The sequence below is a fragment of the Cyprinodon tularosa genome, unplaced genomic scaffold (genome assembly GCF_016077235.1).
Source record: "Cyprinodon tularosa strain WSP-4 unplaced genomic scaffold, ASM1607723v1 ctg5, whole genome shotgun sequence".
Taxonomy (NCBI): domain Eukaryota; kingdom Metazoa; phylum Chordata; class Actinopteri; order Cyprinodontiformes; family Cyprinodontidae; genus Cyprinodon; species Cyprinodon tularosa.
Window position 1 is genome coordinate 21,976 of NW_024039229.1, and position 14,487 is coordinate 36,462.

The 14,487-nt window shown below is 36.8% G+C and overlaps 1 protein-coding gene across 4 annotated transcripts; it reads left to right on the plus strand.

Moving 5' to 3' along the window:
* Positions 1-2,780: 2,780 nt before the first annotated feature.
* On the plus strand, positions 2,781-13,347 carry LOC119794999 (germ cell-specific gene 1-like protein). Of its 4 annotated transcripts, XM_038302788.1 has the most exons (8): positions 2,781-2,955; positions 4,582-4,710; positions 5,062-6,091; positions 9,312-9,506; positions 9,941-10,000; positions 10,122-10,280; positions 11,861-11,972; positions 12,631-13,225. In XM_038302788.1, the coding sequence occupies exons 3-8, from the start codon at positions 5,896-5,898 to the stop codon at positions 13,223-13,225; spliced, it is 1,317 nt and encodes a 438-aa protein (XP_038158716.1). In that variant the 5' UTR covers positions 2,781-2,955; positions 4,582-4,710; positions 5,062-5,895. The 4 variants fall into 4 exon arrangements, with proteins under 4 accessions (XP_038158716.1, XP_038158718.1, XP_038158715.1 ...); XM_038302790.1 differs by lacking the exon at positions 4,582-4,710 and having other exon boundaries at positions 10,122-10,145; positions 12,631-13,347; XM_038302787.1 differs by lacking the exon at positions 4,582-4,710.
* The last annotated feature ends 1,140 nt before the right edge of the window (positions 13,348-14,487 follow it).

Below are 14,487 nucleotides of genomic sequence, written 5' to 3' on the forward strand. Positions count from 1 at the left end.
CAGATGAAGATGAATAAGAAATGATGACCTCTAATGCTGATGTAAAGAGAGCAACAGCATCCAGTAGGCCAGGGCAGTAGGGGGGTACGTAAAACATCGCTTTTTTCACATGCAGTATTGAATTGATTTTTTTTTATGCATTTCAATGATTAATGATATCACAAAGTAAAGTAGAATATAACTTCAATTCAGTTACATTTATATGATAAATGAGATGTGATGCATCATCTGCTCTTTACACAATCAGTTGCATCTTCACTTTGACATTTCAATCAAAAACTGTAATGGTTCTCCCCTTTTAGACTTCTATTTGAGTTTCTTTCTGAGTTTTCATTTATTTATATCATTATGTTTTGTTGATCTTTGGTTTATTTATTTTGTGCTATATTTAAGCAGTGGTGAATTTGTTTTAGTTACTCTCTGTTGCCCCCTTTTGCGAGTCTCCTTTCCTCTATCTCCCTTCTTGTTACTTCTATCGACACCTGCACCATATTAGCTCATTAGTCCATTCTTTGTTCTGTCCCCCATATATACACCTCCTCTGTAGTCCATCATTGCTGTTTTCTTGTTGTTACTTGGCTCCTCATGTGTGTTTTCTCCTGATGTCTCCTGGTTTTTGGTTTCCTGTATTTTGGTTCTTGAATTGTGTTTCTTTTGTCTTTTTTATTATATCAGCAAAGCTCAGCTCTGCCTCCTAATGTTTGAATTTGGGTCCTCAACCAACACCCACCTATCCTGAAAAAAACTGCATTCTTCTTTATAAAATAAATAAAAAGATCACTTGTTTACATTCACACTAACTCATTATCTAAAGATGACCATCTGGATTCATTCCTTTGATTTCATTTTGTCTTGATATTATTGGTTCATATGCTCAGTTTAAACCAATTACACCTCAAAATGCTGCTTTTTATTGATTTCTCTGGTCACCATCTTGTTTTGGCTGCTTTCTTTCCTCCATTTGTCTCAGATTATGAATCCCTTTATGAGCTTAATTTTGATTCATTTCTACTGGAAAGAACCATTTGGGATTATTTTGCTCAAGAAATTCTGAATCCTGATTTCAGAATTTTTCCCACAAAAACAAAGCTTAGGTTTCAAGGTTTGTTTGGGGAATGCTTTCATCTTTTAATGAAGAAAATGCATTTTGTCTGCTGAGTGGCAAAAATAAAATAAAGGTGCATAAAAAGTGATAGACCTGAAAAATAGGGAAAGGGAATCTATTATTATTGTATATACCTGGTCTGCCATCAGTGAAACTGTCTAATTTTAGTTCTTCCACTGCAGCTTTAAGGCAAAAAAAGACGATCTTGGAGTTACTTATTGCAGCGACTGATTTATCTCCCAGCCAAAGCAAAACCTTTTAATATGAGAGAAATAATATCTTCAGATGGATGCACTTTAGCAGAACTAAGGTCACACAGTGAGCTCTTTAGTTCCTCCAAAGATAAACAACAACCACACCCTGTTTACTCACCATTATAGACCTAGAGACATTACTACTAGTATTACAACTTTATTTATTTATAAATTCATTAATATTACCATTACTGTAATAAAGTATAAAAGAACAGTTTAAATATAAAACAAGTAAAAACTACAAGAACAGAAAGTTAAAGACAACAATGCGATCAACAAAACAGAGTACAAAACAAACAAAAAAAACTAATGCTGGATGGAAAGCCAAAAAATGTATATTTTTTTAAGAGTTTTAAAACTAGACACTGAAGGAGTCTTTCTGATTTTTCAGAGGAAGATCCTTGAAGCAAGAGCTCTGAACCTTCATTTGGAGCTTGGTGCCTCCAGGAGCAGCTAATCAGCTCACCTGAGGCCTCCTGGAGGAGTGGAGAGGAGCACCTCAGGGCCAAAACATATAACATTTAACACAATACCATTTGATAAGTGGTTTATTTGCATGTTTTGAAAAGTAACAGTTAAAGAAATTTCTTAAAATAAAAAGCAAAACTTACCACAGATTTCCAGTATTCACATGATTTTAAAGCTACTAGAGAAATGTTGAAGTACATTTACATCTCAGTTTCTGCCCTAGAAAGCAATAGTCCCTTATAATTTGCTCCTCTATCAATGAAAGCTTTGCAGTTGGAGCTTCGGGTTATTGTAAAAAAATAAAAGAAAATATGAAGCTATAATGCTTAGATGGGTAGAAAGGATTTGACCAAATTCCAGCCAAACACATTCAACCTACGGAAATACATGGCGGTGTTAGTATCATCCTGTGGGATCATGTTGTTGGAAAAATTTAAGTGGCCTTCTCACTGCTGTTTAACTCACCAAATAATAAGAATCTGGGTGAGGAAGGGAAAGAAATGACTCCGGAGCAGCTATCCCTAAAGTTTGATCAAAGATGATGAGAACTGATTCAACAAACTGAACAGAAACCCAACGAGACAAGAATCAGCTGATGTTTACATAGTGCCCTAAAAGAAGAACAAACTCGACTTTTATCCACCATTAAAAAACATACAGTGTGCTCAGAAAAAAGGACCAGCTAAAAGTCCAATAATGTCGTGACAATCAGATCCCTGACTAGTGTGGGCAAACATCTGCCCACAGTTCGCTGCTGAGCTGGATTGTGTTGAAGAGTCAAAGCTTAAGAAGCATCAGATTTTATCACTGGTGCTCTCATCCAGCTCCAAGCTGCTCTATACCATGGTGTTAAATGAATCATTGTGGGTCAGTAAGGTTGGATGGGAGAGAGGAGAGATGAAGTCAACAAGAGGAAGGAAAAAAGCAGCACTGGTGGAACGATGGGCGCAGTTTGAAGAGCGAAGGGGCGGGAAAGTAACAGATGGACTTGGGAGGATTAGAGTGAATCTGGGTGGGTTTCTGCTAGAAGCCGGGAGTGATGAGGAACCACGAGAAAAAGTGAGGAAACCTAAGCCCATTATTCAAGAAAGTTAAAGGAAATAAACTGAACGTATTTGTTCTTCTGTGGTAAGTCACATTTCAGTCATTTATTGCTCTTATTTCTTGCTGTTTGAGGTTTTTCTCACCAAAAGTTGAGCTGTTCCAGCTGCAGCTGGATTTTCTAATCCCACCCCTGAGGGAAAAGATTTTCGCTGATTCTGGCGAGATGCACAGCTCGCACAAAAAAGATCAACCATCACATCTCTGATGTGGACATTGCTGTTTTTTACTCAGTAATTTACTACAAACTCTGCATGTTAGGAATCTTAAATGATTGGATAGGCTAAAGAAAAAATATTTCAGGATGAAAAAAATCTTGATCATGTTTTGGAACCACTTGTTTACATCATAATGGACTTATTCATGATTTAACAAAAAGAAAAATGATATTTTCTTTATAAATGTATCAATTCTTTCAATTAATTTTAAGGCTATTAACATGAAAACTGATGCAAAATAAAGCACATTCAAGATCCTTCATTTATTGTGTTTTAATTTTGAATCTGGAAAGTGTGTGGTGTAATTAAATCTGACTCCTCTAAAGTCCCACTTACATCAATTTATTTTTTGTTCGGTTTATCTAAAAACACCTTAGTTCATTTTGAAATAATTGCCTTTTTGTGGAAACTTCTGAAAAGCCTCATTGGATCTTATTGGTCATTTGATCAGCACATGTTCACTCTGCATTTCCCACAACAAGCTGTTTCAACAATTTGAATGGATGTTGGGAGCTTTAGTATGATTTGTTCTGATGGCATTAAAATTGGTTTTGCTTTTAATTTCAGAATCAGACACTTCCTCCTAATTATTGTTGGTAGAATCTTAGACATGTTTTGAATCCTCTTTATTATCCTCACCGAATGATTTCAGAGGTCTGGGAGTTTAGGTTCGTATGGTATTTTTTTACAGAGCTCATTAATTAAGGCACCCCTGATGTTTTTATACTTTTTTTCAAATAAACCATGTTATTTGAAGGGACCTTAATCATTGTCAGTAAATCTTCCTGATTTCAAAAGCTCATGTGAAGGTTTTTTCTCTTGGCGTTGCTGCTCTTTCCATCCTTTTCTTAACAGGCATGTTCCTTAAAGTAAATTCTTGTTCCTTATAGAAAAGGCTGGTCTACTTCAAATGAGTCTAATGAAGGAAACAAAACAGACCCAAGCAGACCTTCTACTAACTGATGACTCTAAAAGATGCTTCATCCTTGCCTCAATCATCTTCAACATGTCTTAAGAATTTAATTAATCATTTTTATCTTGGTACCAAAGTAGAAATGTGTCCCGGTTTTTATTGATATTCTCTTAAAATCAATCAACAGATGAAGTTAAATAATAAATCTATTTATCCATTGGATTCGAAGCTGAGATAAAACCTGATTAGTGCATCTTTAAAAGTTTAGATATTTTATAGAATCAACAGAAGAATCAGGCAGTCTTGGCAGATTAATTGAAAACAAGCTGCTTCATCTGTTGATTTCAGGAGTGTTTTTATGTTTGAATAACTAAATCGATTCATACTACAAAGAAATAATAGCATAAAGAATAAATATCCCTCCAGGAGGTCAGATATTGATGGAAAATGTCCAGAAAGGTCAAATTTAAATAATAAAAATAAAATTGTTTTAGATACCCTGGATAACTTTTTTTTGATCAGGAGGACTTTAAAAGATGAAGTCGAGAGACGGTAGGATGGTATGACACTTCTCAAAGAAACCATCAACCCTGTGAGAGCTGGAAGCTAAAAGGATGAGTCGTCTCTCAGCTGCGAAGATTCGAGAAGAAGGTGCAAAGCCTTATTTTATGTCACTAAAATCTATTTTTACAAGACTAAATATTTCTAATTAAGACATGCTTCCAGAGACAGCTAGATAAATAGGTCAACAGGACAAACACTCTTAAAGTACAGAGGAGCCAACTGTACGTTAAACGGCAGGAACTTCCCTTCACTCACTGAAAGCTTTGAGGCTAGGAGGTGAAATGTCTTCAAGAAGTGAAGATTAATCCCAGATGACTTCGGGTTAAGCTGCCAGGGTTACGCTGACGGGATAAACTGATAATCTTTCAGGATATGCTTAAACTTTTCTTTAATGATTTTGGCCAGATGTCAACCTTTTTCTTGTTTTATTCTTTATAGGTACAGCAGGAGAATCACCGGGAATTAATCTCCTCCACTTTGCTCAAGATTAAATGAGATTTAGCCAGCCCAGAGGCAGGCCTGAGATCCTGGACTAATCACTCCCTCTTTAACCAGATCCCTCTTGGAGAGGTGAGGGAACAGGTTAAAGGAGGGTTGTGCCACCAGCCTGGACCCTGATTAGAAGTCAAATCCAAACATCAAGTTTAATTCTGTCTTGAAGAGGGAGGAAGGCATCATCAAGAAGGCAGATACTTGATGAACCTCAATGGAAACGCGGAACATGGGCTAGATGAGAGGCTGGGGCTGTTCTGCTCTCAGGAAGAAAAGCTCCTACATATAGATCGAATATCCTACTTTGTCTGTCCAGCAAATCCAGAGTTTCTGTAACGGATACTACAACAGGGATCCTCCAGCTGAGACTGCTTCCATGACGACGTAACAGCTGGAGCTCCTGCCTCTGCTTGATTAAAGCCCAGCTCTTATCTGCCATCCCTCCACTGTCCTTTAACCCCGCTCATCAGATATTCCTCCTCAGACTCCGCCCCCCTTCCATTTCATCATTGCTTCTCATCTTCGTCCCTGACTGTTGGTCCTCAACTCAAACAATCCTGATCTTATTTTCCCCTCGGTCATCTTCCACGAGTGCCTGATCTGACTTATCCCTGAGTCGTCCTTATGCCGATGCTTCAGTCCACTGAGCCTCATCCCAGCAGGTCACCACAACCAGTCAGGCACATGTAGCCATTTTAGGGCCTTCACAGTAGAGCCCAGGCTTCACCTCTTACACCTGCTGCAGTTCTCCACTGGCTTTGGTCAGGTCCAGCATAAACAATGCTGGAGAAAATGTCCAGACGAAACCGCACCCTGCTTTCTCTGGGTCTCACCTCGTTGGCCCTGACCATGTCTGTGTCGGCTTTCTGCACCTCGTACTGGTGTGAAGGGACTCATAAGGTGGTGAAACCAATTTGCCTGTCACCCGTCAAGTTGAAAAACTGTGGGAAGAACAACAGCCAGCCGTATACAACAGGTGAAGCTGGACATGAACTGTTTTAGTGCTCCTGTTGAGTCAAGTGTCTGTTTATTATCATATGATAAAGGCTCCTGACGTCATGGATGAACCAATGCTGCATTAACATATAAAACTGCAAATATATATTTATTTAAAACTGGACTTCAAATGTTGAAAGCACCCAAAATACCAAAATTCATAGTTTAAAGGACATTTTAAAGGAAATTTTATTTTAGTGAGGAAACATTTCTAAATATCCTCTAGCTAAAGAATTCGGCATGTGCTGATGATCACATAAGGAAGATTCACCTATTGTTTTTTTTTGTTTGTTTTTTTGTGGGTGGGGGGTCTAAATCATTTGTTTCCTGGAATTAAGAATCAGAAGGTCTTCAGCCAATAAGCATGTTGTTTTCACATACCTCCTTTTTTCCCACATTTTTCCCATTTCAAATTTTCTAAGCAGACATCTCGCTCAATCCGAACGGAAAATGACATCCAGTCTTTGAAAAAGAACTATGACAAACCTTCAGATAGTAACCATGAATATTAATTATCTCCACTTAAAAAAATATATCTGAGGAAAATATTCAACGTACAGAAATCCTGTGTGAGAATTTGATATAACATACAATCAACAGTGGGTTTAATGTGTTCTGTGTTTGACTGCCAGGTTCTAATGCCTAATGATTAATTACAGGTTATATGCATATATATAATATAAGCTGCAGAACTGAGCTGAAAGCGAAACTAAACAAAAGAAAAACATTGTTAATTTAGTTAGAAACAGGAAACCTGAACTAAAACTTTACTGATGCCCCTTTTGATTAGAGATCCCAAACATGGAAAATGTACCTCTGAACTATTCTGGTTTCATTATTCCAAACTGAAATAATTTTTAAATTGAGGGATTTTGTTTAGTCACGTACTTTATGATGCTGAAATTATATTTGTCTTCATTTTGATCTATCTGGCAGACAGCCTGAGATTTTGGTAAATCAGACTACTATTAATAACAGTTCATAACTTCATCCTCTCATAAACCTCAGTAATATCTGCAGAGAACTAACCCAGAGCATAACTGCACCATCACTATGTTTAATATCACATATGATATTAATTTTTTAATGCTGATTAGGCTTTCTCCCTGAAAGGAGATTTTAGCCTGGAAAATAAAAAAAATATTTTGAAGAAAATGATTCTATGTTGCAAATCTACCCCTTAATCCAGACATACCTTTGGCATTTACTTATCATATTTAGTTTCTTTAACACAATTGTTTTAAGTCCTACCCTGCTAACATGAAACAATTGTGTTAAAGTAACTGAATATAATAAAGTAAATGCAAAAAAAAAGTGGTTGTATATTTTTTTTCAGTGTTGTTAGATGTAGAACAAATTTTGCCAGTGCTAACCTCATTATGCCCTTTAGTCTCTTTGGAGCCTTCAAGACCAGATTCAATTTTATCTATGCATATTTATTTGATTTTTATTATTTTTTTTAATAACATTTGTTTTTAGACTTAAACTTCATTATCATCTTGTATACACAAAGTGTATACAAAACAATATTTTGATGCATACAGCTTTTTTACAGTAGAAGAAATGCTTGCAAATTGTCGAAGAGATGTAGCAGCCGAAGCCTTTATGGCGCCGCCATCTTGAAAATATATATATTTTCAATATATTTTTGTTTCTTCTGTAGCATCATTTCTCCACTGTCTGTTTTCATTCTGCCCGTTTCTGACCCTGGGAACCTTTTTGCTGAACTTTTCTTGTTTGTTGGAAGGGAGTTCTTTTAGGAACAGTCCTGTTTGCTAATCATGGCTTCCACTAAATGATGCAGAGGAAGAACATTTCAGGAAAATATTACTAAAGCTTATTGTGTGAAAATATTTAAATACAGATTTATCACAGATGTTTTTGTCTATATTATAATATAATCTTTTTTACTGTAATCCCTCTAATTATTTGTTGTAAGATAATTTTTACATGATTAACATCAAATTGAAGTTAAAATAAGCTTTTTTGATTATCTATTATAGTAAAGCATTTTTTGTACAAAAACATAACATATTAAGACGGCTTAAACTCGGTGCTAAGCTTTGAATGTGCAGTGCAGTCTAATATATATTTAGAATTCATTCTTTGATAAATATAATAAAATGTCTGTGCTCAGTATGCAGCAGAAAGATGTCAAACTGCAGGGTGTTCTCCGTGGGACATTAATCCCCATGTTAGTCGTGTAAAAACATGTGAAGTTTCTAACCTGGTAGAGCTCAGCCATGACTGCATGAAGCTTTACATGTAGACATTTTTCAGATAATCCCATGTAGGCTGTAATCTCACTACAGTGTGTTTAATACAGTTTAATATAGAAATCAAAGCTGACTAAAAACAGCATCTGAGAGTTTTTTTTTTTTCCAGGGATATCAGTCAGATAAGGATTTTGTACAGTGTTTTTTTTTTTTTTTTTTTTTTCTTTTCTTTACTTTAAGTACTCATTTCCACCAATATTTCAAGCAATATAATCTCATGTCCAAAGGGGGGATAGTAACTAGTTATATTTACTCAGTTGCATTAACTAGATTTATTTGCACCTTAACATTTGCTTTAACATAAGTAATATTATCAAGTATCGCTAACCGTTACCCTTACATCTTTAGCTACTCTCCCCACTGTCAGTAACTCCACTGTAGAAAAACAAGCACATTTCAACCTAAAAATGCAGCAGACACAAGAGGATAAAACTATATCCTGTTTTGAACACCATATTTGTAGTTTTAATGTTTCTTTTATTGAGACAAAGAAATAGTAGTTAATATACAAAAAAAAAAACGTATTTATTGTCGCTGACGTTTGTTTATCCTATTGCATCATACATACTTTATATACTTCAAGAAATGGTTTAATATGTTATTTGTCAAAAAATTTATCATGAAAATTGTTTCTTCTTCCCCTATTTGTTTGATTCATGATCTTAAAAACATAATTTCAAATAGTACTAGTTCCTTATAAGTTTTACTCTTGTTTTAGTAGATTAATGGATGACTACCTTGTAGTAAAGTAGATTTATGTTGAAGTAGTGCTACCTTTGTTGAGTATGTTTTCTTTTTGTTTTCTACCCACCTCTGCTCATTTTTTTCTCTTTTCAACAACATGTATTTTTTTTCCTCAGCTTTATTTTGAGGCTTTGCTTTTTATCACATTGATCACCTGAATTGTTCTCTGTTTCCATCCAGAGGCTCCCACCGTGGACCCTAGTAGCCCTGTGTCCAACGTGACGCTCTCTCCAAAGCAGAAAGAGGAACTGGCTCTCCTGAGGAAAAAGCAGTTGGCCAACGCCGTGCAGTATCTCTGGGAAACAGGGGAGGATAAATACATGCTGAGATACTTTCATACAGGCTTCTGGCTTTCCTGTGAAAAACACAATGAAGGTTGGTGTTGGAGTACATATGATTACTGTGTCTTAATACTAATTCGTATTTAAACTGAAAATATGAGAAAAACAGTGAAAGCCTATTTTTCCTTCATCCAAAAATCCTTTAATGACTGTTCCCTGAGTTCTAGGTAAACTTTTCCTGTAGTGCACAAGTTTTATGTTTTTCAAAGCAAATGCAAAGGCTATTTTTTATGACAAGAGATGTTCCTGAAAGGGATTTTATCATAAAAAGGCAGCCTTAGATGATAGAAATTAAACTTATTTAAACTTTAATTTTGAGGCAAACATAAACAGATTATAACATGTCTGGTTTAGTTCGAAACTACAAAAATTTCAAGGACATTGTATTTTAGTTTATTTGATCAGTGATATAAAAACACATTTAAATAATCATGAAAAATAGTTATATGCAGAACTTCCTGTTTTTAGGAGACGATCAGGAGGAAAAGTGTCGCAGCTTCATTGAACTGACCCCAGGGGAGACACAAGGTTGGAGCAACACCAGTTTTTCACAGAAAATACAAAGAACACCATTTGATCAAATTGTGACACTTCTAAATCAAATGTTAACACAACAAAAACTGTATATTTTCTGTTTCGATGCTTCCAGGTGTGCTGTGGCTGGCTGTTATAAGTGAGTTTATGTACATCGGCCTCCTGGCAATGGGTTTCCTCCTCATGTGTGTAGAAGCCTTGTGCCTCTGTGCCAAGAAGGAGATGAGCTCCCTTAAGGTCAACGCCTACGCTGCTATGTGCACCGTCCTTTCTGGTGAATGCTTAAAAAGTATTGGATTGTACATATTTATTTTTAAATTATGATTTATTTGTAGGACTGCTCAGCTGCGCAGTGAGTTGCACTGCTGCTTTGCAGCAAGCAGATTCCGGGTTTGATTCCCGGCCCAGGGTCTTTTTGCATGTAGTTTGCATGTTCTCCCTGTGCATGCAAGGGTTCCCTCTGGGTACTCCAACTTCCTCCCACAGTCCAAAACCATGACTGTTAGGATAATTGGCTTCTCTAAATTGTCCTTAGGTGTGAGTGTTTGCTTGAATGGTTGTTTCTCCTGTTTGTCTTTGTCTCTACGAAGGACTGGCGACCTGTCCAGGGTGAACCCTGCTTCTGGCCCATAAGTGACCTATGCTTGGGATAGATGTGACTGAAAATGGACGGATTGATTTGTTTTTAGTTTGCTGGTCTACCCAAAAAATAACTGTATAATGCCATGTGTTTATAACTAGTGCTATATAGATAAACTGAATTGAATTAAAATGAATTCGTTCTGTACTTAAATAAGAAGGACCTAACATGTTTTTTAGCTGTTATGCAGTCATTATCAGATGTTAGGATCATCTTTATCTTTGCCTGTGTTTGTTAAGCCCAAATATTACCTACCTTTTTAGTATGGTAGATGTATTCTCTAGTCTTCCTACCCATGGTGTAAAGCCATAAAATATAGAGGCTGATGCTTTTCCCAAGCAGTTTATTTAGTTATGACAGTTCTTCTATTGGGATCAAAAGTAATCATCTCCATTATGTAAGTAAAAAGGGTTTAGAAATGAAATGGGAGCATACAGACGGTGATGATAATAGTTCTCTAGGGCCAGGCTGATAAAGAGAATTTGGGTGTGTAATCCTAAGGCAAAGATGCAGCAGGGAAAGACGAGGAGCTTTGACAGCCTCGTCGAATAATGACACCACAGTTAACATATAGAGTCAGGAGGTATAAGTAGGAGGAGAAAGTGTTTTTTGGGGATAATTTCTCTTTTGATACCAGCTGGTGTACCAACGACCTGAGCCAACAGCTGTGTGATTCCCTGTAATTTCTCCAATCTAATTTTGAATAAATCCAGTTTAACTGTTCTTATTTTATAGTCATTTATTAGATTTATTTGTGTTATGTTGAAGAGTGATTAAACGTAGCGAAAAAAAGAATGGGAAGGAAAGCTTCAAGGCGAAGACGCATTCAGTGGGCAGTAGCTTTCATTACAGAGAGAATGAGTTGTTTGAACATTCTCATATGAACATTCTCTGAGAGATGTGACAATATTTTTTCATTTTTTTGTGTTTTTATAACTAATCATACAATTTATTTTTATTTGTTCTGAATGCTTCCTACAGTTTATACTGTGGACCTCTAAGCTTATAAATTAAATAAGTTTTAAGTCACTTTTTGTTCCCATCCAACCATACAGCCTTCCACCTTTCTTGTCCCTCTTAATCGGGTCATTGTGGTGCTGGTTTCTCCAGCAGTCTCTGGATAAAAGGCAGGGTACACCCAGACAGGTCACCAGCTTATCAAAAGGCAGCATTTGCTTCCCCCCTTTTAACAAACCTCTCTCCATGTGCCACAGGCCTGATGGGGATGGTCGCCCACATGATGTACACCACAGTTTTTCAGATGACAGTGAGCATTGGACCAAAAGACTGGAGGCCACAGTCTTGGGACTATGGATGGTCTTTTGCGTGAGTCATTTTCTGTGGTATTCCTGTTTTTAATACCTTAACTGAAAGTACAGGTAAAAATAATAGATGGTTATGTTTTGTTTGCTTTTTTAAAATTCCCGCAAACTACCTATTGTTCAATACCAGCAACGATTATAATGCCATGATGGTAAAATGCAATAACGGACGTTTAGGTAGAAGGCTTTGAAAACAATGTATGAATACTACCCAGTATCATCTGCAGAAAAACCTCAGTTTCGGGGCTAGCTGACTCTCAGCAATAGAGATTTTTTTCCAGGAGAACCTAAACTTCCGTCCCCCAAGTAGTAAAATTCACTTTTAAATACTGTTAGCAGAAAAATCTGATTTAGAATGCCTTTATTTATCATTATACAGAGCATCCAAGAGACACAGTACAACAACAAATATTAGCGGACAGATGCCTGAGGCTATGGCCTTTGGGGCTGCCCCTGCCGTAAAAAGATAATAACAGAAAACATAGGGGGTAAATGAGAATTAAAAAAATACATCCCACACTGTGCAGAATAACGTTTCATGAATACCCTTAAATTCCAGGTGTGACTCTAGAAGTTGCTTCTTTTTAAGACGGCCATATTGTATTGTCCATTCCAGTAAAACTATATGTAAAGATGTTTTCTTAAATCTTTCCATCTCTCAGGTTAGCATGGCTTTCCTTCAGCTGCTGCATGGCCGCCGCTGTTGCAACACTCAACTCCTACACTAAGACCATCATTGAGATGAAGCACAGAGCCAGGCTGAGATTGGAGGAGGCCCGAGCTGCTACCATCGCCCCCCCCTATGAGGAGGTTGTCCGAGCAGGAGGAGGCAGCCTTTACTCAATCAGCCAGTTGGTTCAGCTTGGGCAGCAGGGCGCCCTTATGGATCCACTGTGGCCAAGAGGAGTGGGACCGGCAGTTGGACCTTTGGCATGCAGTGCTGGTGGAGCCTTGCTGGTTGGAGCTGGAGTCGGAGGCATTGGGATGGGTATGGGAGGAGCTGGACCTGGAGGAATACCAGCTATGGGGGGAGTTGTTGGAGTTGGTGTTGAAGGTGGAGTTGGGATGGGAAGGGGCAGCAGTGGTGGGACAATGGGAACAATGGCAGGAGCCAAAATGGGAACAGGAAGAATGATGAACACTCACAGAGTTGTAGTTGTGGGGGGATGCACGACTGAAGGATGTACAGAGTGTGAACGAGAGATGGATGAGATAGACTACACTCTGCGGGAGGGCAGAGAGGACTCGCTTTGCTAGGACTTACAAAGGATAAAGACTAGCAAACCATACATGACTTGAAAAATCACCTTATCATTTATTTGTACATAAACTGTTTTGGGATTTATAGATGTAGCTTACTGAGTTTATTTAGCACTAGTCTACATGTTGTGAATATGCCTCAATATATTTTGCAGTATCGAAAACAGTACACTTTTTCTTTTTTATTGTAAAAGCATCAAAGAGAAAGTCAGTCAGGGCTTTAATATATCTGAAATAACAATAGCTGTGACACAACAAATCTCCCAAAGTGCAACTCATCAACGACTTCAATGGCCAAATGGTTAAGTTCTCTATAAGTTCTTTCGGTTCTTTCGTTTTACCAGAAAAATGACCTGGGCCTATATTCAAAAGGATTCTCAGAGTCCTCCCAGAGAGCTCATCACTTAGTCTAAAAAAATTCTTCTGTGAAACTTTTATCTTAGTGAGAAGGGGTGGTTGACACTGTTGCTAGGATTGACACTGTCTACTAAGAGCTGTGATTGGTTGGTGGTTGGAAGTAAAAAAGAATTTAATAAAACAAGCCAATCTCGAGTGGATTAAAAAAAGAGTAAATCATGATGATGAATCTTATAAAAAATGTATTAATTATTTCATATATTGGATAAAAAGGTGGTGAAAAGAAAACTGGACAGGGGAGTAGTGTCTGCTGGCGCAGCTGATAAAGGAAATTAGAGGAGCTGAAGGTTAATTTGGATCAAAAAGCAGTAGACTTGAAATACAGAATAGAGTTGATCAATACATTATTCTCCCTGCTTTCACCTGTTTCACCTACATCTTTTTCATGGGTGTTGTAGGCGACCATAATTATGCTATGGCTGCTTACATAACCATGTACAACACAGCAAATATTTCATTATTCAACACAGTTACATCTCCCTCTTATGTATATTGTATTTATATTGTTGTACTTTTACTTATCTAGAGTTTTTATCTATCTGAATATTGTCTTTGACTTGTTCCATTTTTTAAAGATTTTATTTTTGAAATCATATATTGTTTGTATATTTTTTACTATTTATTCTTAGTCAAAGATGTTTTTACATCATTTCTTCTTAAAATCTTATTAAATCTTATTGTGTACATTGAAACTTTGACTGATTCTGCTACTGTAAAATAGCTATAATTACCCTACACTGAAAAAAAAGATACTTTGGATGAACTTAAAAAAATTACTGTAATTTGTTACACCTAAATTTATTACTTTATCTCAAATTAACTTTCTGATGTGGTTGAAACTA